Consider the following 25,729-nt stretch of genomic DNA (forward strand, 5'->3'; position numbering starts at 1 on the left):
AGGCACTGTACTAAGCACTGGGGTGGTAACAGTCCTTGTCTCATGTGGGGCTCACAGTCTTAATCCCAGTTTTACAGATGAGGTATCTGAGGCACAGTGAGGTGACGTGCCCAAAGTCACACAGCAGACAAGTGGAAGAGCCAGGATTAGAACCCATGACCTCGTCTCCCTCTCCATCCCCCCATCTTACCTCCTTCCCTTCCCCACAGCACTTGTATATATGTATATATGTTTGTACATATTTATTACTCTATTTTACTTGTACATATCTGTTCTATTTTATTTTGTTAATATGTTTGGTTTTGTTCTCTGTCTCCCCCTTTTAGACTGTGAGCTCACTGTTGGGTAGGGACTGTCTATATATGTTGCCAACTTGTACTTCCCAAGCGCTCAGTACAGTGCTCTGCACACAGTAAGTGCTCAATAAATACGATTGATTGATTGATTGATTCTGACTCCCGGGCGCATGCCCTATCCACTCTGCCATGCTGCTTCTCAATTTGTTTCCCATTTGTTGATCCGGTTTGTTTCTGTGTTGTATACAAGGGTCGCTGTAGAAAGAAGCTTAGATTTGAGGGTTGTCTGGGGTAAAGGTATAATATTCGTAAATTGATCTTCATTCCAGTTTATGAAACATTGGCTGCTATGCAATCCCGGTAGCTAATTGCCTGTCAATCAGTGGATTCAATCAATAGAGAAGCAGTGTGGATGAGTGGAAAGGAAATGGGCCTGGGACTCAGGTCCCAGATTTTAGTCCCCCCTTTTAGACTGTGAGCCCACTGTTGGGTAGGGACTGTCTCTATATGTTGCCAATTTGTACTTCCCAAGTGCTTAGTACAGTGCTCTGCACGTAGTAAGCGCTCAGTAAATACGATTGATGATGATGATGATGATTTTAGTCCCGGCTCCGTTGCTTGTCTGCTGTGTGACCTTGGGCATATCACTTCACTTCGGAGCACGGGCTTGGGATCCAGAGGTCGTGAGTTCTAATCCTGGCTCCGTCACTTGTTAGCCGTGTGACTTTGAGCAAGTCACTTCACTTCTCTGTGCCTCAGTTACCTCCTCTGTAAAATGGGGATTAAAGACTGTGAGCCCCATGTGGGACAACCGATTACCTTGTATCTATCTACCTCAGCACTTAGAACAGTGCTTGACACATAGTAAGCGCTTAACAAATACCATCATTATTATTATTATTTATTCTGGGCCTCACTCACCTCAGCTGTAAAATGAGGATTAAGACAGTGAGCCCCAGGTGGGACAGAGTCCGTGTCCAACTGAATTATCTTGTATCTGCCTTAGCACTTAGGAGCACAGTGTCTGCTATTCTCCCTTTATTTATTGCCCCTCCCAGCCCCCACAGCACTTATGGACATATCTGCCATTTATTTAATGTCTGTGTCTCCCTCCAGACTTTAATAATAATAATCATAATCATGGCATTTATTAAGCGCTTACTATGAGCAAATCACTGTTCTAAGCACTGGGGAGGTTACAGTGTCATCATTTGTTAATGATGTGCATCTAGCTTTACTTCTATTTATTCTGATGACTTGACACCTGTCCACATGTTTTGTTGTCTGTCTCCCCCTTCTAGACTGTGAGCCCGTTGTTGGGTAGGGACCATCTCTGTATGTTGCCAACTTGTACTTCCCAAGCGCTTAGTACAGTGCTCTGCACACAGTAAGCGCTCAATAAATATGACTGAATGAATGAATAAATCAGGTTGTCCCACGGGGGGCTCACAGTCTTAATCCCCATTTTACAGATGAGGTAACTGAGGCACAGATAAGTAAAGTGACTTGCCCAAAGTCACACAGCTGACACTTGGCAGAGCTGGGATTTGAACCCATGCCCTCTGACTCCAAAGCCCGTGCTCTTTCCACTGAGCCATGCTGCTTCTCTGAGCTTCTCTGTGCTTTAAGCTTAAGCTTCTTATGGGCAGGGAATGTGTCTCTTGTTCTTTTGCACTCTCCCAAACGTTTAGTAGAGTGCACACAGGAAGCTCTCAATAAATACAATTGAATGAATGAATGGCACGTAGTAAGTGTTTTTTTTAAAAAAAATATGTCTATTTGTGCTTTGTGCAGAGCACTTTATTAAGTGTTTGGGAGAATACAGTAGAGGTGGTAGGTATGAAGGAGTTCATAATGTACTGGGGGAGACGGACACTGAAATAAGTGACAGAGAAGACCCAGCTATACTATAGAAAAATGTACACAGAAATGCCTACAGGGCCTGGGGATCTGAGTGGCCATATGCTTAGGTGACTTGGAGCTTTGGAAGCAGCACTTAAAGGGAAGAGAATATGGAACGGTAAAATAAGATTAATCTGGGATGGCCTCCTGGAAGCGATAGTCATTGTCTCCTAGATAGTGGGAGAATCATTCATTCGTGTTTATTGAGCACTTACTGTGTACAGAGCACTATACTAAGTGCTTGGGATGTACAAGTCGGCAACATCTAGAGACGGTCCCTACCCAACAACAGACTCACAGTCTAGAAGGGGGAGACAGACAACAAAACAAAACATGTGGACAGGTATCAAAATAATCAGAACAAATAGAATTATAGCTATGTGCACATCATTAACAAAATAAATAGAACAGTAAATATGTACAGGTAATATAGAGTAATAAATATATGCAAATATACACAAGTGCTGTGGGGAGGGGAAGGAGGAAGGGCGGGAGGGGATGGGGAGGAGGAGGAAAAGGGGGGCTCAGTCTGGGAAGGCCTTGTGGAAGAAGTGAGCTCTAAGTAGGGCTTTGAAGGGAGGAAGAGAGCTAGCTTGGAGGATGTGCGGAGGGAGGGCATGCCAGGCCAGGGGGAGGACATGGGCCGGGGGTCGACGGCGGGACAGGCGAGAACGAGGCATAGTGAGGAGGTTAGCAGCAGAGGAGCGGAGGGTGCAGGCTGGGCCGGAGAAGGAGGGAAGGGAGGTGAGGTAGGAGGGGGCGAGGGGATGGACAGCCTTGAAGCCGAGAGTGAGGAGTTTTTGCTTGATGCATAGGTTGACAGGCAACCACTGGAGGTTTTTGAGGAGGAGAGTAACATGTCCAGAGCGTTTCTGCACAAAGATGATCCGGGCAGGAGAGTGAAGTATAGACTGAAGTGGGGAGAGGCAGGAGGATGGGAGATCAGAGAGGAGGCTGATGCAGTAATCCAGTCGGGATAGGATGAGAGATTGAACCAGCAAGGTAGTGGTTTGGATGGAGAGGAAAGGGCGGATCTTGGCAATGTTGTGGAGGTGAGACCGGTAGGTTTTGGTGACGGATTGGATGTGTAGGGTGAACGAGAGAGTGGAGTCAAGGATGACACCAAGGTTGCGGGCTTGTGAGACAGGAAGGATGGTAATGCCGTCTACAGTGACGATAAAGTCAGGGAGAGGGCAGGGTTTGGGAGGGAAGATAAGGAGTTCAGTCTTGGACATATTGAGTTTTAGATGTCGGGCAGACATCCAGATGGCGATATCCTGAAGGCAGGAGGAGACACGAGCCTGGAGGGAGGGAGAGAGAGCAGGGGCAGAGATGTAGATTTAGATGTAGAATCAACCTCACTTAGTGAACTTAGCATATCAGTCGATCATCTGTTTTCATTGCACACTTACCATGTGCAGAGCACTGTACGAAGTGCTTAGGAGTGTACAGTAGAAGAGGGTCTGAACGTGTCTTTGCTCACCTTTTCTGCTTTGGTTTCTTGTTTTTTTCTTGTGGTTTGGTGCGTAGCCTCAGCAGCTCTCTGCTTCCCCGTTGTATGTTTGCTAGTTTACTTAGGTGATTTCACTTCGTTCTGCTATTAAATCCTGCTCTGTATTATTATTTATTCAAGTGACCGGTTTGACTGTAATGCCATTGAGGAATGTGGCAACATCTTTTTATTTGAATGGTAAACTCTACGGATTCACTACCAGAACGATTGCAGATGGAGGTGGGGTGTTCTGGAAGAGATGTGTCCATGGCATTCCTATGGGTCGTTGATGACTCGACAGCATGAGACAAAAAATTCGTTAGCATTTACTTTGTGCCAGGCACTGTACTAAGCATTGGGGTGGATACAGGCTAATCAGGTTGGACACAGTCCTAGTCCCACGTGGGGTTCACAGTCTTAATCCCCGTTTTACAGATGAGGGAACTGAGGCCCAGAGAAGTGAAGTGGCACATGCTCGAGGTCACCCAGCAGACAAGTGGCGAAGTCAGGATCAGAACCTGGGTCCTTCTGATTTCCAGGCCCGTGCTGTAGCCACTAGGCCCCACTGCTTCATCCAGGCCCAAACATGGTGTCAGAAAGGGTGGGTTGTGCAGTGTGAGTTATTTAACACCAGATTTCTCCAGGTCACCACCCTCCTGTTACAGGAGAACTGCAGGGTATACCTAGTGAATGAATGTTCACCATTCGTTTCCCTTAAAAATAAAAACTAATGATGGCATTTGTTAAGCGCTTACTATGTGTGAAGCAATGTTCTAAGCGCTGGTGGGGGGATACAAGATGATCAGGTTGTCCCACGTAGGGCTCACGGTTTTAATCCCAGTTTTACAGATGAGGTAACTGAGGCCCAGAGAAGTTAAGTGACTTGCCCAAAGTCACACAGCTGATAGGTGGCGGAGTAGGGATTAGAACCCATGACCTTCTGACTTCCAGGCACATGTTCTATCCACTAGGCCATGAAGTGTTGCATAGACTTTTATGATGAGTTCCAAAATTACTTTCACGTGCCCCGCCCGGCATAGGTGTGAGGGGCGAAGCATTGATGGCTTTCTGCTTTGATACTGGCCAACTGGCTGCAAGAATTGACTAGAAGATTGACACATATATCATATCACAATCCAGTATCATATCCGTGTTTTTCTAACCAGTCAATCCATGCTATTTTTTGAGCACATACTGTATGCAGACCACTCTACCAGCGGTTGGGAAAGTCCAATACAGCTGAGTTGGTAGACACTTTCTCCGCCCAAAGAGAAGCCGTGTGGCCTAATGGATAGAGCCTGGGCCTGGGAATCAGAAGGACCTGGGTTCTGATCCACTTGTCTGCCGTGTGACCTCGTGCAAATCACTCCACTCCTCTGGGCCTCAGTTTCTTCATCAGTAAAATGGGGATTAAGACTGTGAGCCCCATGTGGGACAGGGACTGTGCCCAGCCCGATTTGCTTAGTATCCACCCCAGTGCTTAGTACAGTGCCTGGCACATAGTAAGAGGTAAACAAATACCACAGTTACTTAGCAAATACCACAATTGTACCATAACAGGACTTAGTACACTGGCTAGCATATAGTTAGACCTTAACAAATCCCATAAAAGAGTACGATTGATTGAATTGATTACCCATCTCCTTGTCACTGGCCCAGGATGGGCTTGCTGTCTCAAGAGTCTTTGCTTGCTCCTCCTACAGCTAGATTCCTTTTTGCTTGTATCAGCTCATCTGTTTTTTTGTTTTTTTGTTTGTTTTTGTTAAGCACTTACTATGTGCAAAGCACTGTTCTAAGCGCTGGGGAGGTTACAAGGTGATCAGGTTGTCCCACAAGGGGCTCACAGTTTTAATCCCCATTTTACAGATGAGGTAACTGAGGCCCAGAGAAGTTAAGTGACTTGCCCAAAGTCACACAGCTGACAGTTGGCAGAGTTGGGATATGAACCCATGACCTCTGCCTCCAAAGCCCGGGCTCTTTCCACTGAGCTACGCTGCTTCTCCAAGCGAAGCTTCTGTTAAGAGAAGCACCATGGCTTTGGTGAAAAGAGCCCAGGCTTGGGAGTCAGAGGTCGTGGGTTCTAATCCCGCCTCCACCACTTATCAGCCGTGTGACTTTGGGCAAGTCACTTCACTTCTCTAGGCCTCAGATACCTCATCTGTAAAATGGGGACTAAGACCGTGAGCCCCACATGGAACAGGAACTGTGTCCAACCCAATTTGCTTGTATCCACCCCAGCACTTAGTACAGTACCTGGCACATAATAAGCACTTAAATATGCTATTGATGCCTGTCTACTTGTTTTGTTCTGTTTTGTTGTCTGTCTCCCCCTTTCTAGACTGTGAGCCCGTTGTTGGGTAGGGATTGTCTCTATTTGTTCCCGAATTGTACTTTCCAAGCACTTAGTACATTGCTCTCAATAAATACGATTAATCCAAGCACTTAGTACATTGCTCTCAATAAATACGATTGAATGAATGAATGAATCTGTTCCCTCACCTCTCCATCCTTCTTCCCCTTAGACCGCGAACCCCTGTGGGGTAGGAACTCACTCCAATCCGATCATATACTGTCTCCCCTAGTACTTGGCACACGGTTAGCATTTAATAAGAAAAGCAGCCTGGCTTAGTGGAAGGACCATGGGCGTAGGAGTCAGAGGTCATGTGTTCAGAGGTCATGGGTTCTAATCCCGGCTCTGCCATTTGTCAGCTGTGTGAACTTGGGCAAGTCACTTAACTTCTCTGTGCCTCAGTTACCTCATTTGTAAAATGGAGATTAAGACGGTGAGCCCCACGTGGGACAACCTGATTACCTTATATCTACCCCAGCGCTTAGAACAGTGCTCGGCACATAGTGATTAACAAATGTCATCATTACTATTATTGTTGTTAACAAATTCCATCATCACTGTGATTATCATTAATACTATTAGCATTATTAATAATAATTGAAGTATTTGCTAAGCACTATTTGCTCTGCCAGACACTGGGATAGATACAAGATGATCGGGTGGGACACGGTCCCCGTCCCACGTAAGGTTCACGGTCTTAATCCCTGCAGCGTGGCTCAGTGGAAAGAGCCCGGGCTTGGGAGTCAGAGATCATGTGTTCTAATCCCGGCTTTACCGCTTTCATTCATTCATTCAATCGTATTTATTGAGCGCTAACTGTGTGCAGAGCACTGTACTAAGCGCTTGGGAAGTACAAGTTGGCAACATGTAGACGGTCCCTACCCAACAGTGGGCTCACAGTCTAAAAGGGGGAGACAGACAACAAAACAAAACATATTAACAAAATAAAATAAATAGAATAAATATGTGCAAATAAATAAATAGAGTAATAAATATGTACAAACATATATACATCTATACGGGTGCTGTGGGGAGGGGAAGGGGGTAAGGCGGGGGGATGGGGAGGGGCGAGACAGGGAGAGGAAGGAGGGGGCTCAGTCTGGGAAGGCCTTCTGGAGGAGGTGAGCTCTCAGTAGGGCCTTCAAGGGAGAAAGAGAGCTAGCTTGGCAGATGTGGGGAGGGAGGGCATTCCAGGCCAGGGGGATGACGGTGGGACAGGCGAGAACGAGGCACGGTGAGGAGATTAGCGGCAGAGGAGCGGAGGGTGTGGGCTGGGCTGGAGAAGGAGAGAAGGGAGGTGAGGTAGGAGGGGGCGAGGGGATGGAGAGCTTTGAAGCCTGAAGGCAGGAGGAGATGCGAGCCTGGAGGGAGGGAGAGAGAGCAGGGGCAGAGATGTAGATTTGGGTGTCATCAGCGTAGAGATGATAGTTGAAGCCGTAGGAGCGAATGAGTTCACCAAGGGAGTGAGTGTAGATCGAGAACAGAAGGGGACCAAGATCTGACCCTTGAGGAACCCCTACGGTAAGGGGATGGGAGGGGGAGGAGGAGCCCGCAAAGGAGACTGAGAATGAATGGCCGGAGAGATAAGAGGAGAACCAGGAGAGGACGGAGTCTGAAGCCAAGGTTGGATAGCGTGTTGAGGAGACGGGGGTGGTCCACAGTGTCGAAGGCAGCCGAGAGGTCTAGGAGGATTAGGGTAGAGTATGAGCCATTGGATTTGTCGAGTAGGAGGTCATTGGTGACCTTTGAGAGGGCAGTTTCCGTGGAATGTAGGGGATGGAAGCCAGATTGGAGGGGGTCGAGGAGAGAGTTGGCGCTGAGGAATTCGAGGCAGCACGTGTAGACAACTCGTTCAAGGAGCTTGGAAAGGAATGGTAGGAGGGAGATAGGGCGATAACTAGAAGGTGAGGTGAGGTCAAGAGAGGGTTTTTTTAGGATGGGAGAGACGTGGGCATGTTTGAAGGCAGAGGGGAAGGAACCGGTGGAGAGTGAGCGGTAGAAGATGGAAGTTAAGGAGGGGAGAAGGGACGGAGCGAGAGATTTCATGAGATGAGAGGGAATGGGGTCAGAAGCACAGGTGGCCGGAGTAGCACTTGAGAGAAGGGAGGAGATCTCTTCTGAGGATACTGCAGGGAAGGATGGGAGAGTAGCAGAGAGCGTTGAGAGCCGGGGGGTTGGAGAAGGTGGGGGAGTGACTTGACACCACTTGTCAGATGTGTGACTTTGGGCAAGTCACTTAACTTCTCTGTGGTGCAGTTACCTCATCTGTAAAATGGGGATGAAGACTGTGAGCCCCACGTGGGACAACCTGATCACCCTGTATCACCTAAGCGCTTAACAAATGCCATCATTATTATTATTATTATTATTATTATTATGAGGTATCTGAGGCCCAGAGAAGTGAAATGACTTGCCCAGGATCAGCCAGCAGACAAGTGGCAGAGCCAGGATTAGAACCCAGGTCCTTCCGAGTCCCAGGCCTGTGCTCTACCCACTAAGCCACCATTATTTTCCACATGAATTTGTGGCTCTCATCCACTTGCCTTTCCAGCTGTCTACCAAGCCACTTCTCCTGCTCCCCTTCTCCCTTGGGCTCATTGCTGCCCGGCTCTGTGAGCAGCCCACCAAGCCCATCACCCCTTGGGAGCCCTCCCTCAACCAATCAGAGCGCTCGGCCAGATGGGAGCCCCGCCTGAACCAATCAGAGCGCTCGGCCAGATGGGAGCCTCTCCCTGAACCAATCAGAGCGCTTGGCCAGCTGGGAGCCCCGCCTGAACCAATCAGAGCGCTCGGCCAGATGGGAGCCCCGCCTGAACCAATCAGAGCTCTCGGCCAGATGGGAGCCCCGCCTGAACCAATCAGAGTGCTCGGCCAGCTGAGAGCCCCGCCTGAACCAATCAGAGCACTCAGCAGTCAGCCAGCTGCAGATAATAACAATAATAATAATGATGGTATTAAGCGCTTACTATGTGCAAAGCACTGTTCTAAGCACTGGGGGGGGGGGGAATACAAGGCGATCAGGTTCTCCCACATGGGGCTAACAGTCTTAACCCCGATTTTACAGAGGAAGTAACTGAGGCACAGAGAAGTTAAGTGGCTTGCCCAAGGTCATACAGCTGACAAGTGGCTGAGCTGGGATTCGAACCCATGACCTCTGACTCCCAAGCCCGCGCTCTTTCCACTGAACCTTACTGCAGATGGCTTGTACCATGCGTACAGCATGTACATGGAGAGATATGATCAACATTACTGATTTCCTGTCATAAATTATTACTCACTCTGGACGAGTGGCCATTTGCAAAGTTGCATTATTGATACTTTGGACCTGCACTGTGTTTCTCTTACTAATAGCTTTTAGTGAGCCACAGTCATTCTCATTAATCTTCAATAAACCTGTAAGTCAACCCGTTAAAAATTCCAAGAATGACATCTTAAACTGTTTTTATTTTCTCCTAAGAGTAATTTGATATGGTAAGCTGTGTTCTCTCATAGTAATTTTTTTCTTCCCTTCTCTTTTCTTTTCTAGGTATCTTGTGGATAGTCGCTGGTTCAAACAGTGGAAAAAATATGTTGGGTTTGACAGCTGGGATAAATACCAGATGGGAGATCAGAATGTGTATCCTGGTCCCATTGATAACTCTGGACTTCTCAAAGGTTATTTAGTATTGTGTTCCTATAGTAAGAGTCGAGTTCTTTTTTTTTAATGAATTCTTAAATGAATTAAGGCATTTCTTGGTACCGCAGTGTTGACTCGATGGGCTTAATGCGTATAAAATTGTTTAGCATTTTTATGGGTTTTGTTTTTAGTAGTCATTTATTTCCTCTAAAATATATACTGATGAAATGTGGAAAATCTTATTCATTTGAAAAGTGGAAAATCTTTTTTTGAAAATGATATGAGGGAAACCATAAATATGCTTGAATGTTTTTGAGTTACTAATGACTGGCCTATACATAATACATATTCATTCTTTCAGTCGTGTTTATTGAATGCTTACTGTGTGTGGAACACTGTACTCAGCGTTTGGGAGAATAATAAACAGACATATTCCCTTCTCACAATCAGCTTACAGTCTCGATGGGGGGAAACAGACATCAGTAAAATAAATGACAGATAGGCACCTAAGTGCTGTGGGGCTGGCAGGGGGACGAACAAAGGGAACAAGTCAGGGGGACGCTTAAGGGAGTATGAAGAAAAGGGGAGCTTAATCAGGGAAGGCCTCTCGGAGGAGATGTGCCTTCAATAAAGCTTTGAAGTGGGGGAGAGTAATAGACGTGGATGAGGAGTCGGTAACGAGATAGGTGAGATCGAGGCGCAGTGAGAAGGTGAGCATTAGAGGAGCGAGGTGTGCGGGCTGTGTAGTAGGAGAGTAGCAAGGTGAGGTAGGAGGGGATAAGGTGATAGAGTGCCCTAAAGCCATTAGTGAGGAGTTTTTGTTGGATGTAGAGATGGATGGGCATCCACTGGAGTTTTTTGTGGAGGTGGGTGACGTGTCCTGAACGTTTTTGTGGAAAAATGATCCGGGCAGCAGAGTGAAGTATGGACTGGAGTGGGGAGAGACAGTAGGCTGGAAGGACAGCAAGGAGTCTGATGCAGTAACCAAAGAGGGATTGGATGAGTTATTATATTAGCGTGGTAGCGGTTTGGATGGAGAGGAAAGGACGGATTTTAGCGATTTTGTGAAGGTGGGCCCGACAGGATTTAGTGACGGATTGAATATAATAATAATAATGATGATGGCATTTATTAAGCGCTTACTATGTGCAACGCACTGTTCTAAGCCCTGGGGAGGTTACAAGATGGTCAGGTTGTCCCACAGGGGGCTCACAGTCTTAATCCCCATTTTACAGATGAGAATATATGGGTTGAATGAAAGAGAGGAGTCAAGGATAAAGCCAAGGTTATGGGTTTATGAGACAGGAAGGATGGTGGTGCTGTCTACGGCTCCGCCGCTTGTCAGCTGTGTGACTTCGGGCAAGTCACTTAACTTCTCTGTGCCTCAGTTACCTCATCTGTAAAATGGGGATGAAGACTGTGAGCCCCATGTGGGACAACCTTATCAGCTTGTATCCCCCCAGCGCTTAGGACAGTGCTTTGTACATAGTAAGCGCTTAATAGATACCATCATTATTATTATAGGAAAGTCAGCGGGAGGAGAGGGCTTGGGTGGGAAGATAAGGACTTGTGTATTGGACATGTTCAGCTTGAGGTGACGGGAGGACATCTAAATGGAGGTGTCTCGAAGATGAGGAAATGCGAGACTGCAGAGAGGGAGAGGGATCAGGACTGGAGATGTAGATTTGGGTAACATCCACATAGCGACGGTAGTTGAAACCATGGGAGTGAATGAGCTCTGCAAGGGAGTGGGTGTAGATGGAGAATAGAATATCCCTCACTTGGCCCCGGGGGTGATGGTCTTTGAAAAGGTTTACAGAAGTAAGTCAATATAAAGTGATAACAGGTTTATGTTGAAAAGCATACAAGCAACAAATCAGAGAAGCAGCGTGACCTAGGGGAAAGAGCATGGGTCTGGGATTCAGAGGACCTGGGTTCTAATCCTCCCTCTGCCACATGGTTGCCCGTGTGACCTTGGGCAAGTCACTTAATTTTTCTGGGCCTCAGTTATCTGTAAAATGGGGATAATATATAATATAATAATAATAATGATGATGATGACGGTATTTGTTAAGCGCTTACTATCTGTGAAGCAGTCAATCAATCAATCATATTTATTGAGCGCTTACTGTGTGCAGAGCACTGTACTAAGCACTTGGGAAGTACAAGTTGGCAACATATAGAGACAATCCCTACCCAACAGTGGGCTCACAGTATCATCATCATCATCAATCGTATTTATTGAGCGCTTACTATGTGCAGAGCACTGTACTAAGCACTTGGGAAGTACAAGTTGGCAACATATAGAGACAGTCCCTACCCAACAGTGGGCTCACGGTCTAAAAGGGGGAGACAGAGAACAAAACCAAACATACTAACAAAATAAAATAAATAGAATAGATATGTACAAGTAAAATAAATAGAGTAATAAATATGTACAAACATATATACAGGTGCTGTGGGGAAGGGAAGGAGGTAAGATGAGGGGGATGGAGAGGGGGACGAGGGGGAGAGGAAGGAAGGGGCTCAGTCTGGGAAGGCCTCCTGGAGGAGGTGAGCTCTCAGTAGGGCCTTGAAGGGAGGGAAGCACTGTTCTAAGCGCTGGCACTGTTGTTCTACTCCCTCCTACTTAGATTGTGAGCCCCATTTGGGAGAGATACTGTGGCCAACTTGGTCAGCTTGTACCTACCCCAGGGTTTAGAACAGTGCTGGGCATAGAGTAAGCATTTAACAAGTACTATAATCATCATTATTATTATTATTATTATTATTATGTTTATCGAGCTATGTACCGAGCACTTAGGGGAGTTCAGCAGAAGCAAAAGACGTGGTCCCCGCACTCAAGGCGTAACAGTCAACTTGAAAGTGATGGGCAGACATAAATTATTCACCAATATAGAGAGCAGGAAAAAGAAGACAGAGCATATAGCAACATGATGAAATAACTGAATAAATTGGTGAAATGTACAGTTGGATGCGTATACACTCATTATTTATTTTATTTTGTTAGTGTGTTTGGTTTTGTTCTCTGTCTCCCCCTTTTAGACTGTGAGCCCACTGTTGGGTAGGGACTGTCTCTATATGTTGCCTGTTTGTACTTCCCAAGTGCTTAGTACAGTGCTCTGCACATAGTAAGTGCTCAATAAATACGATTGATGATGATGACTGCCAAAACTCTGAGAAGCAGCATGGCCTAATGGACAGAACGTGAGCCTGGAAGTCAGAAGGATCTGGGTTCTAATCCTGACTCCATCACTCATCTGCTTTATGACCTTGGACAAGTCTCTTTGCCTCAGTTACCTCATTTGCAAAATGGGGATTAAGACCGTGAGCCCCGCATGGGGCATGGAGTATGTTCAACCTGATGAACTTGTATCTACCCCAGCGCTTAGAACAGTGCCTGACACATAGTAAGTGCTTAACAGATCCCATTAAAAAGAAGTCCAGTCCTGAGTCAGCATGACCATAGAGGGCTCAACTCATCCGAGTCTTTCAAAGCCCAAGCCAAGTCCTTCCAAGCATTCCCGAACTGGGATTGAACTCTAGACTGGAATGCCCTCCCTCTGCACATCCGCCAAGCTCTCTTCCTCCCTTCAAAGCCCTACTGAGAGCTCACCTCCTCCAGGAGGCCTTCCCAGACTGAGCACCCTCCCCATCCCCCCCACCTTACCTCCTTCCCCTCCCCACAGCACCTGTATATATGTATATATGCTTGTACGTATTTATTACTCTATTTTACTGATACATATTTATTCTATTTATTTTATTTTGTTAATATGTTTTGTTTTGTTGTCTGTCTCCCCTCTCTAGACTGGGAGCCCGCTGTTGGGTAGGGACCGTCTCTATATGTTGCCAACTTGTACTTCCCAAGTGCTTAGTACAGTGCTCTGCACACAGTAAGCGCTCAGTAAATATGATTGAATGAATGAATGGAAGCTCATTGTGGGCAGGGAATGTGTCTGTTCATTCCTGTTCAAGCCCTGCACACAGTAAGCGCTCAATAAGTATGATGGACTGAATGAATGAAGCTGCAGGTGACTGGGCCGATCCCTTACCGCCCCGATTGAGCCTGCTCAACCCCTCCGGGCCGTGGCAAAAACCCCACACCGCTGAACCACGTGACTGTAAGCTCGTTGTGGGCAGGGAACGTGTCTGTCCTAGTGTTCCTTTGGACTCTCCCAAGCTCTCAGTCCAGTGCTGTGCACGCAGTAAGTGTTCAATAAATGTGACTGGCCGACTCGTCATCCGCAAAAGTGATACAGAGGCCTCTCGTGCTAGGAGGGCATGGAGGCGGAAGGTAATTGAGCCAGTAGCAGGGAGAGGGGAGAAGGAAGAGAATTTCACTGGACAAGTTTAATCGTGATCCAGTGCTCAGAGCTAACAAGCGGAGTAGAGGACCAGGGAAATCCCAGAGAGTAAGAAGGCTGCTGAGGAGAGGACAGGAACAGTGAGAAGAGAACGACCTGTAGAATTGGCTAGAGAAGAGAGACAGAATCAATCAGTTCATTCATTCAGTCATACTTATTGAGCGCTTACTGTGTGCAGAGCACTTACTAAGCACTTAGGAGAGTACAACAATAAACAGATACATTCCTTGCCCACAGTGAGCTTAAAGTCTAGATGGGGAGAAGGACATTAATAGAAGTGACAACTACGTGCATAAGTGCTGTGGGGCTGGGAAGGGGGATGAATTAAGGAAGCAAGTCAGGGTGATACTGCTGGTCTCACCTCCGCAACATCGCCAAGATCCGCCCTTTCCTCTCCATCCAAACCGCTACCCTGCTGGTTCAATCTCTCATCCTATCCCGACGATCTCCCATCCTCTTGTCTCTCTCCACTTCATTCTATACTTCACGCTGCTGCCCGGATCACCTTTGTGTAGAAACGTTCTGGGCATGTTACTCCCCTCCTCAAAAACCTCCAGTGGCTACCAATCAATCTACACTTCAGGCAAAAACTCCTCACTCTTGGCTTCAAGGCTGTCCATCACCTCGCCCCCTCCTACCTCACCTCCCTTCTCTCCTTCTCCAGCCCAGCCCACACCCTCCACTCCTCCGCCGCTAACCTCACCGTGCCTCGTTCTCGCCTGTCCCGCCGTCGACCCCCGGCCCACGTCATCCCCCGGGCCTGGAATGCCCTCCCTCTGCCCATCCGCCAAGCTAGCTCTCTTCCTCCCTTCAAAGCCCTACTGAGAGCTCACCTCCTCCAGGAGGCCTTCCCAGACTGAGCCCCTTCTTCCCTCTCCCCCTCCCCATCACCCCGGCCCTACCTCCTTCCCCTCCCCACAGCACCTGTGTATATGTTTGTACGTATTTATTACTCTATTTATTTTATTTGTACATATTTATTCTATTTATTTTATTTTGTTAATATGTTTTGTTTTGTTGTCTGTCTCCCCCCCCAGACTCCCCCCCGCTGTTGGGTAGGGACCGTCTCTATATGTTGCCAACTTGTACTTCCCAAGGGCTTAGTACAGTGCTCTGCACACAGTAAGTGCTCAATAAATCCAATTGAATGAATGATACAAAGTGGAGTGGGAGATGAGGAAAGGGGGGGCTTAGTCTGGGCAGGCCTCATGGAGGAGATGTGCCTTCAGTAAGGTTTGAAGGCCGTACTAGTGCCGAGTTTTGAACTGGGGGTTTGGGAGAGAACAATACAGTAGAGTTGGGAGACAGGTTCCCTGCCCACAGGGAGCTCACTGTCTGTGGCGGGGAGACAGATATTACAATACATTACTGATGGGGAAATGGGGTAGTATAAGGCTGTGGATTTAAGTGCGGGAGGGTGCTGAAGGTGGGGTGGGTGAATATTTTGTCTTACTGGGCATGGAATCAAGTACATAGGTGGTGCAGTAGGGAGAGAAAAATCGTACTGTCAGATCCCTGAAAAATTCTTGGCAGGTTTCAACTAGCTTTTGAGTTGGTTTTTTTTTTTTTTTGGAAGGGCAAGTCTGACACATTCAGAGAAACCCATATGAAGTCATAATTTTGGAAGATGACCTCTGAGGGAGTTTTTAAATTTTCATGAGACCCACCCTCATAGTGAAAGGAAAGTTTCTCTACACCATTTATTCTCCTGATCCCCTTGCCTTGGTCTTTGCTTTACGGCTTAGGAATAGGCGATTCAGTTCAGTTGTATTTATTGAGCGCTTAATGTGTGCAAAGTACTGTACTAAGCACTTGGGAGAGTACAACAATAAACAGACACATTCCCTGCCCACAACAAGCTCACAGTATAGAGGAGGAGGCAGATATTAATACATTAAGGTGATGATCTTCCATAAAGTGTGGAGTGTGTGTGCGGGAAGCGTTTTTTCAAAAGGGAAAAACAGCGTGGACTAGTGAATAGAGCACGGGCCTTCTAATTCTGGCTCTATCACTTGTCTGCCTTGTGACCTTGGGCAAGTCACTTCTCTGCCTCAGTTACCTCATCTGTAAAATGGCGGTAAAGACTGTGAGCCCCATTTGGGACAGGGAATTTATCCAACCTGTGTGTATATATATATATATGTTTGCACGTATTTATTACTCTATTAATAATGATGGTATTTGTTAAGCGCTTACTATGTGCAAAGCACTGTTCTAAGAGCTGGGGGGGATGCAAGGTGATGAGTTTGTCCCATGTGGGCCTCACAGTCTTAATCCCCATTTTACAGATGAGGTAACTGAGGCTCAGAGAAGTGAAGTGACTTGCTCAAGGTCACTCAGCAGACATGTGGCAGAGCCGGGATTCAAACCCATGACCTCTGACTCCAAAGCCCGGGCTCTTTCCACTGAGCCACGCTGCTTCTCTTAATTTATTTATTTTATTTGTACATATTTATTTTATTTATTTTATTTTGTTAATATGTTTTGTTTTGTTCTCTGTCTCCCCCTTCTAGACTGTGAGCCCGCTGTTGGGTAGGGACCGTCTCTATTTGTTGCCAACTTGTACTTCCCAAGCGCTTAGTACAGTGCTCTGCACACAGTAAGCACTCAATAAATACAATTGAGTGAATGAATGAATGAACCTGATTAGTTTGTATGTACCCTAGCGCTTAGTACAATGCCTGGCACAAAGTAAGGATGTAATAAATATCATTCAAAAATAAAAGCAGAGGATGTGGGGAGGGGAGGTTCTTTCAGAAACTTCAAACACTATATAATAGGGCCACATTTAGATTGAGCTACCTTGCTGAACATTAGATATTTTTGAAGGTTGTGGAGCATTTGAGAAGTGACTTTGTTCCTTCCTGCCCACTCCCACCCCTTTCAAATAGCTTAATATTTGGGAGGATTTCCCCAAAGATGGTCGCTAGTGAGGTGGGGTACTGGGGGTTGTGAGGGAATGTGGGTGATAAATTAGCAGTCACTTTGGCTGAACCGAAGTATTGTTTAATTTCTCTCTGACCAATCTGTTTGGTTAACAATTTCCAGAAATTTGAAATTTGTTAATGCTAAACAATTGAACAGTTTCGATTAGCTATTTATAGTTTTGTTTTGGTAGGTGTAGTGGACACTTTTTTGCCTGCACTGTAGCAGGAAACATTTATGTGATTTCTGGACTTTAGCTTTAAAAATTTTGAATTATGCTTTCTGATTCTGATTTCTGTGTGGCTGACTCTAATCTACCCCTCCAGCACTGACCTCTCTCCTCCTCTCCAGTCTCGCATTTCCCTCTGCCTTCAGGACATCTCTGTTTGGATTCATTCAGTCATATTTATTGAGCACTTACTGTGTGCAGAGCACTGTACTAAGTGCTTAATTTGGATGGGCCACCAACCTCTCAAACTTAACATGTCTGAAACACAAATACTTGCCTCTTCTCCCTCCGACTTTCCCATCACACCACACCACCCTCCCTGTCTTATAAACCCCTAATCATGGCATTATCTCTCTCATCTCTCTAATTCAGCCACATTTTCAGCCTTGTCACCGCCAAATCATGTGGGTTCCGCGTTCACATGTCGATAATTTTTTTTTATGATACTTGTTAAGTGTTTACTATGCACCAGGCACTATACTAAACCCTGGGGTAGGACACAGTCCCTGTCCTTCATAGGGCTCTAAGTCCAAGGTGAAGGAAGAAGGATTTAATCCCCATTTTGCAGGTGAGGAAACAAGCTCAAAGATGTGAAATGACTTATCCAAGGTCACCCAGGAGGCAGGTTGGTGGAACTGGGATTAGAGTCCAGGTCCTTGATTCCCGGGCTCCTGATCTTTCCACTAGACAAAACACTGCTCTCTTTCCATCCAAACTGCTACCATGCTGGTCCACCCGTTTATTTTTCACCTTGACTACTTCATCAGCCTCCTCACTGACCTCCCTGCCTCCAGTGTCTCCCCACTCCAGGCCATACTTCATTCTGCTTCTCAGATCATTTTTCTAAAAAAAAAAAAGTTCTGTGTCCGTCTCCCCACCCCTCAAGGACCTCCAGTGATTTGATAGAGATGGGGAAGTAGACTGTGCAAAGCACTTTTTCGACTGTGAGCCCACTGTTGGGTAGGGACTGTCTCTATATGTTGCCAACTTGTACTTCCCAAGCGCTTAGTACAGTGCTCTGCACACAGTAAGCGTTCAATGAATACGATTGATGATGATGATGAAGTAGAAGATGGGAAAGAGGCAAGGGGAAGATACAGGTGCAGTGCAAGAGAAAGCAAGAAAATAAATCCATGAGATGGAATATAAAGCTTACTGTGGGCCTCGCTTAAGCATCCTTATCCACCCACCTCGGAGGGTTGTCACGGTCCTGTAGACTGGGAGCTCCTTGTGGGCAGGAAACATGTCTACTAACTCTGTTATAATGTATTTTTCCACGAGCTTACTACAGTGCTTTGCACACAGTAAATGCTCAATAAATACCACTGATTGGTTGCTATGCCTTCATGACGTTTTCCCTGGAAGATCAGGTACATGTTGGAGTTCTCACGTGGCAGCCACTGTACCAGCCAGAGCTGTCTGCAGTGTGGTAGACAATATTCCCCTCAAGGATAAATTCATCTTCTGCCTGCCTCTTGCCCATATCCTGCCCCTGGCCTGGAATGCCCTCCTCATTACTCTCCCCTGCCCCTTCAAAACCTTATTGAAGGCCCATCTCCTCCAAGAGGCCTGCCCTGCCTAAGCCCTCCTTTCCTCTTCTCCCACTCCCTTCTGCGTCGCCCTGACTTGCTCCCTTTATTCATCCCCCTTCTCAGCCCCACAGCACTTATGTCCATTTCTGTAATTCATTGATTTATCATCATCATCAATCGTATTTATTGAGCGCTTACTGTGTGCAGAGCACTGTACTAAGCGCTTGGGAAGTACAAGTTGGCAACACATAGAGACAGTCCCTACCCAACAGAGGGCTCACAGTCTAAAAGGGGGAGACAGAGAACAAAACCAAACATACTAACAAAATAAAATAAATAGAATAGATATGTACAAGTAAAATAAATAAATAAATAAATAGAGTAATAAATATGTACAAACATATATACATATTTACAGGTGCTGTGGGGAAGGGAAGGAGGTAAGATGGAGAGGGGGACGAGGGGAAGAGGAAGGAAGGGGCTCAGTCTGGGAAGGCCTCCTGGAGGAGGTGAGCTCTCAGGAGGGCCTTGAAGGGAGGAAGAGAGCTAGCTTGGCGGGTGGGCAGAGGGAGGGCATTCCAGGCCCGGGGTCTATCTCCCCTCTTGACCATAAGCTCCCTGTATATTGTTATATTGTATTCTCCCAAGCACTTAGTACAGTGCTTAGTAAGTGCTCAATAAATATGATTGACTGTAAGCTCCTTGAGAGCAGGAATCGTGTCTATCCATTCTCCCCAGCACCTAGTTGTAGCAGTAATAGTTTATATTGAATGCTTACTGAGTACAGAGCAGCGTGGCTTAGTGGAAAGAGCCCGGGCTTGGGAGTCAGAAGTCATGAGCTCTAATCCCGGCTCTGCCTCTTGTCGGCGTGGGACCTTGGGCAAGTCACTTAACTTCTCTGTTTGTACATATTTATTACTCTATTTATTTATTTATTTTACTTGTACATATCTATTCTATTTATTTTATTTTGTTAGTATGTTTGGTTTTGTTCTCTGTCTCCCCCTTTTAGACTGTGAGCCCACTGTTGGGTAGGGACCGTCTCTATATGTTGCCAACTTGTACTTCCCAAGCACTTAGTACAGTGCTCTGCACACAGTAAGCGCTCAATAAATACGATTGATTGATTGATTCTCTGTGCCTCCAGTTACCTCATCTGTAAAATGGGGATGAAGACTGAGCCCATGTGGGACAATCTGATTACCTTGTATCTATCCCAGCACTTAGTAGTTCTTGGCCCATAGTAAGCGCTTAACAAATACCAACATTATTATTATTATTATTATTATTATTATTATTATTATTATTACTAAACCCTGGGAGAAAATGATCAACTGGGAATTAGACCCGGTCCCTATCTTTTGGGGAGCTTAGTATTGTGCCGTGCACAGAGTAAGCTCTCAGTAACACTATTGCTTGATTGCTGTTCAGGTTATCCAGCGCTTAGTAGTTCTTGGCCCATAGTAAGCACTTATTTTATTTTGTTAGTATGTTTGGTTCTGTTCTCTGTCTCCCCCTTTTAGACTGTGAGCCCACTGTTGGGTAGGGACTGTCTCTATATGTTGCCAACTTGTACTTCCCAAGTGCTTAGTACAGTGCTCTGCACACAATAAGCGCTCAATAAATACGATTGATGATGATGATAAATACGATTGATTGATTAACAAATACCAACGTCATTATTATTATTATTATTATTACTAAACCCTGGGAGAAAATGATCAACTGGGAATTAGACCCGGTCCCTATCTTTTGGGGAGCTTAATATTGTGCCCTGGACAGAGTAAGCACTCAATAACACTATTGATTGATTGCCGTTCAGGTTATCCAGGGGCAATAAGTGACATAGCAGGGTGCACTTGGAGACTTGCGGGCTTGATATTGAGATCAATCTACTTTTTCACTCTTTCTTTTTGTCTCTGTATGATTCTGTTTTCATCAAAAGATAATTGTATGAAAGGCTGGCCGCAATTAGGGAAGCAGCTTGTGTTTTACTCAGAGCATTTGAATGGTATCACCTGTGTTTTGTGTGATCAGTCCTTCTTTGTCTTGCAGATGGTGATGCTCAGGCCCTTAAGGAGCATCTCATTGATGAGTTGGATTACATTTTACTGCCAACTGAAGGCTGGAACAAGCTGGTCAGCTGGTACACATTGATGGTGGGTCAGGAGCCAATAGCCCGCAAGGTAATTGTAACAACTTTGGTTATCGTCAATCGTATTTATTGAGCGCTTACTGTGTGCAGAGCACTATACTAAGCGCTTGACCGGTAATGGCAGAGGTTGTGGGTTTATCAGAATGGAATTTTACAATACTTCAAGGTGTCATAGTAATCAGTATGGCTATAAATATCGATATGGCTATAAATTATGTTGCTAACTTGTACTTCCCAAGTGCTTAGTACAGTGCTCTGCACACAGTAAGCGCTCAATAAATACGACTGAATGAATGAATAAATAAATTATAAATAAATTTGACTGACCGACTGGATAATATTTTTTTTTCTAATGGACTGCCTAGTGGAAAGAGCATGGACTTGGTTGCTAATCCCGGCTCCACCGCTTGCCTGCTGGGTGACCTTGGGCAAGTCACTTTGCTTCTCTGTGCCTCAGTTTCTTCACCTGTAAAATGGAGATTAAATACCTGTTCTCCCTCCCCTTTAGACTGTGAACCCCATATGAGACAGAGACTGTGTCCTACTTGATTATCTTGTATCGATCCTATATTTACTACAGTTCTTGGCAAACATTCGTTCATTCATTCCATCATATTTATTGAGCGCTTACTGTGTGCAGAGCACTGTACTAAGCACTTGGGAAGTACAAGTAGGCAACATATAGATACGGTTCCTACCCAACAGCGGGCTCACAGTCTAGAACGGGGAGACAGACAACAAAACAAAACATGTAGACAAGGTGTCAAAACAAATAGAATTATAGCCATGTGCACATCATTAACAAAATAAATAGAAAGCGCTTGACAAATGACTTGGGTTCTAGTCCCAGCTCTGCCATTTGTGTTCAGCTTGACCTTGGGCAAGTCACCTAACTTCTCCGGTCCTCCGTTACCTCATCTGTAAAACGGAGAGGAAGACTGTGAGCATAGACTGCATCCAACCCAATTAGCTTGTATCTACCCCAGTACTTAGTACAGTGCCTGGCACATAGTAAGCACTTAATCATGATGACATTTTTTAAGTGCTTACTGTGTGCAAAGCACTGTTCTAAGCGCTGGGGTGGATGCAAGGTGATCACATTGTCCCACGTGGGGCTCACAGTCTTCCTCCCCATTTTACAGATAAGGTAACTGAGGCTCAGAGAAGTTAAGTGACTTGCCCAAGGTCACACAGCAGACGTGGGGGAGCCGGGATTAGAACCCATGACCTCTGACTCCCAAGCCCGGGCCCTTCCCACTGAGCCACGCTGCTTCTATTGACAAATACCATTTTAAAAACTACCATAATTATTGCTATTATTATCACTAGACCGAGATCCATCCAGAAGAATGATCCTGGAAACTGAATATTTTGATGTCCCTCATTCAGTTGTAAGCTCCTTAAGGGCTGGGATTGTGTCATCATCATCATCAATCGTATTTATTGAGCGCTTACTATGTGCCGAGCACTGTACTAAGCGCTTGGGAAGTACAAATTTGCAACATATAGAGACAGTCCCTACCCAACAGTGGGCTCACAGTCTAAAAAGTGTCAGCCAGCTATTGGACACTCCCAAGTGCTCAGCCTAGTGCTCTGCAGCAAGTAAGCCCACAGTAAATGTGATTGATTGATTGATTATTGTATCATTTCATACTAGTACGACAGAATATTAGAATTTAATGGCAAAGAATTTTGTTGGAAGATCAATCATTTGAAAAAACTGAAAATATTTGTTCTTAAGTGTTACAAGTATTCCCTAAAATGTAGAAAGGATCAGGTTTTTTGTGCAATTTTAAGATGTGAAAACATTCATTAAAGTTAGGGAAAGCTGCATTGTTATGGAGGGAGAACCCCACGAAGCATTCACATCAGTCATTCAGTGGTATTTATTGAGCATTCAACTGTATGCAGAGCTCTGTACTAGGCGCTTGGGAGAGTACAGTACAGCAGAGTTGGTAGATACATTCCCTGTCCACCAGGAACTTAGTCACATCTTCAAATAGATTTGCCAATCTTAAACAGTTAGTGGTGATTTTTTTTTTTTTGATCTGGAAAATGTCATCATCCCATTAATTACTTCCTCTGTAAAATGGGGTTTAAAACTGTGAGCGCCATGTCGGACAACCTGATTACCTTGTATCCCCCTCCCCCCACAGTGCTTAGAACAGTGCTTGGCACATAGTAAGCGCTTAACAAATGCCATCATTATTATTATTAAATATATTTTCAACAGATGCTCTAAATCAGGCTCTGGGTGTAGGTGTCAGAGGTGAACAGATAGTACTGTAAGCCTATTAAATCATTAGCTCCTAAAGTGGCTGGTTACATTTTATTATCAGGAGGGACAGAACAAAGCATTAGTGCTTGTAGATGATCAGAAAGTTATTCTCACAATTCTCTTGTTTTGGTGAATTGTTTATTATTTGGGCACTGGAAAGTTGTGATTTTCATCGATCTTTCCTTGCGGCCTTTAAGATACTGGAATTCCTCACAGATACTAATTCCAGATTGACACCAATTCCATCTGGGTAAGCATTCAGATGTATCCCTAGGAACAGAAGGGAAAAATAATCAGCAAAGTTACATATTCATTTAATTAATTCATTCATTGTCGTATTTATTGAGCGCTTACTGTGTACAGAGCACCGTACTAAGCGCTTGGGAAGTACAAGTTGGCAACATACGATCCATATTTGATTACATGTCCTCATCTTTGCTGGCATGCCAGTAAACAGTATTTCATTTTTCAGTTGCGCAGGACATTTTCCATTACCTTGCTGGAGGAGATCCATGGTGAATCTCATAGAGTTAGAGTAGCAATAGATCAGCGAACAGCCTCATAGTTACTAGACTCTGTTATATTTTGACTCCCCCATGCTCCAACACCCCTCTGTGTGTCAGTCAGTCCTATCTATTGAGTGCTTACTGTGTCATCCTCAACTCTGCTCTCTCGTTCACCCCACACATCCAATCTGTCACCAAAACCTGCCGGTCTCATCTCTACAACATCGCCAAGATCCGCCCTTTCCATCCAAACCGCTACCTTGCTGGTGCAGTCTCTCATCCTATTCCGACTGGACTACTGCATCAGCCTCCTCTCTGATCTCCCATCCTCCTGTCTCTTGTCTCCTGTCTCTTCCCCACTTCAGTCTATACTTCACTCTGCTGCCTGGATTATCTTTGTGCAGAAATGCTCTGGGCATGTCACTCCCCTCTTCAGAAATCTCCAGTGGCTGCCCGTTAACCTACGAATCAAGCAAAAACTCCTCATTCTTGGCTTCAAGGCTGTCCATCCCCTCGCCCCCTCCTACCTCACCTCCCTTCTCTCCTTCTCCAGCCCAGCCCGCAGTCTCCACTCCTCTTCATTCATTCATTCATTCATTCATTCATTCATTCATTCATTCATTCATTCTTTCAATCGTATTTATTGAGCGCTTACTGTGTGCAGAGCACTGTAGTAAGCGCTTGGGTAGTACAAGTTGGCAACATATAGAGACGGTCCCTACCCAGCAGTGGGCTTACAGTCTAGAAGGGGGAGACAGAGAACAAACCCAAACATATTAACAAAATAAAATAAATAGAATAAATGTGTACCAGTAAAATATATAAATAGAGTAATAAATACATACAAACATGTATACATATATACAGGTGCTGTGGGGAAGGGAAGGAGGTAAGGCTTGGAGGTGGAGAGGGGGAGGAGGGGGAGAGGAAGGAGAGGGCTTAGTCTGGGAAGGCCTCCTCTGCCGCTAACCTCCTTACTGTACCCTGTTCTCACCTATTCCGCCATCGACCCCCGGGCCTGGAATGCCCTCCCTCCGCACATCCACCAAGCTAGCTCTCTTCCTCCCTTCAAAGCCCTACTGACAGCTCACCTCCTCCACGAAGCCTTCCCAGACTGAGCCCCCTTTTTCCTCTCCTCCCCATCCCCCCCCGCCCTACCTCCTTCCCCTTCCCACAGCACTTGTATATATTTGTACAGATTTGTTACTCTATTTTACTTGTTCACATTTACTATATTTATTGTGTTAATGATGTGCATGCAGCTTTAATTCTATTTGTTCTGACGGTTTTGACACCTGTCTACATGTTTGATTTTGTTGTCTGTCTCCCCCTTCTAGACTGTGAGCCCGTTATTGGGTAGGAACCGTCTCTGTATGTTGCCGACTTGTACTTCCCAAGTGCGTAGTACAGTGCCTTGCACACAGTAAGTGCTCAATAAATACGATTGAATGAATGGATGAATGAATGAATACTAAGCATCTGGGAGAGTACAACAACAGACACATTCCCCACCCACCGCGAGCTCCACCCAGAGTGACATTCAGCAGTAGTGGCATCCACCACATACCTTAACAAAGAGCAGTAGGGAAAGTGGGCCCATGAATCTTGGGGAGGTTGTCTTTAAGAAGAGACACTACGGCCCAGCCACGGATTTTGGTGGCAGCAGCAGGCCTGGAAGCCTGGCAGTTAGAAGCAGCAGGAAAACAGCCTTGGCTTGATTCAAAAAGCCACAGAAGTCAGTGTGGTGGGGAGGAGGGAAAGGGTCATGACCCCAAATCATCCAAGGGCTAGGCACTTAGAATCTCTTTTTTTAGGGCATCCTTTTCTAGCCCTCGGGTGGCCTCCTTTTAATGGCTTTAGTCCTAGTCCATTCTTCTTGGAACAGGGTGCCCAGGCAGGATTAGAGGAAGCAGCATGGCCTTGTGGATAGAGCACAAACCTGGGAGTCAGAAGGACTTGGGTTCTAATCCCTGCTCAGCCACTTAGCTGTGTGACCTTGGGCAAGGAGCCCCATGAGGGACAACCTCATTACCTTGAATCTACCCTGGTGCTTAGAACAGTGCTTGGCACATAGAAAGCGC

General features: G+C 45.7%; 1 protein-coding gene across 5 annotated transcripts in view; it reads left to right on the plus strand.

Moving 5' to 3' along the window:
- Nucleotides 1-25,729, plus strand: part of USP15 (ubiquitin specific peptidase 15) — a 148,803-nt gene that overhangs the window by 35,089 nt on the left and 87,985 nt on the right. For 3 of the 5 annotated variants that reach the window (XR_005454902.1, XM_038760446.1, XM_038760463.1), the window contains exons 2-3: nucleotides 9,567-9,718; nucleotides 20,765-20,895. Coding sequence is in view for 4 of the 5 variants with exons in the window: in XM_038760446.1 (XP_038616374.1) it covers nucleotides 9,567-9,718; nucleotides 20,765-20,895 (283 nt within the window). In the remaining variant the exon portion in view is untranslated. The remainder of the gene's footprint in view (nucleotides 1-9,566; nucleotides 9,719-20,764; nucleotides 20,896-25,729) is intronic. The other 2 variants (XM_038760454.1, XM_038760472.1) reach the window with 1 other exon arrangement.

The sequence above is a fragment of the Tachyglossus aculeatus genome, chromosome 2 (assembly GCF_015852505.1).
Source record: "Tachyglossus aculeatus isolate mTacAcu1 chromosome 2, mTacAcu1.pri, whole genome shotgun sequence".
Classification (NCBI taxonomy): Eukaryota; Metazoa; Chordata; class Mammalia; order Monotremata; family Tachyglossidae; genus Tachyglossus; species Tachyglossus aculeatus.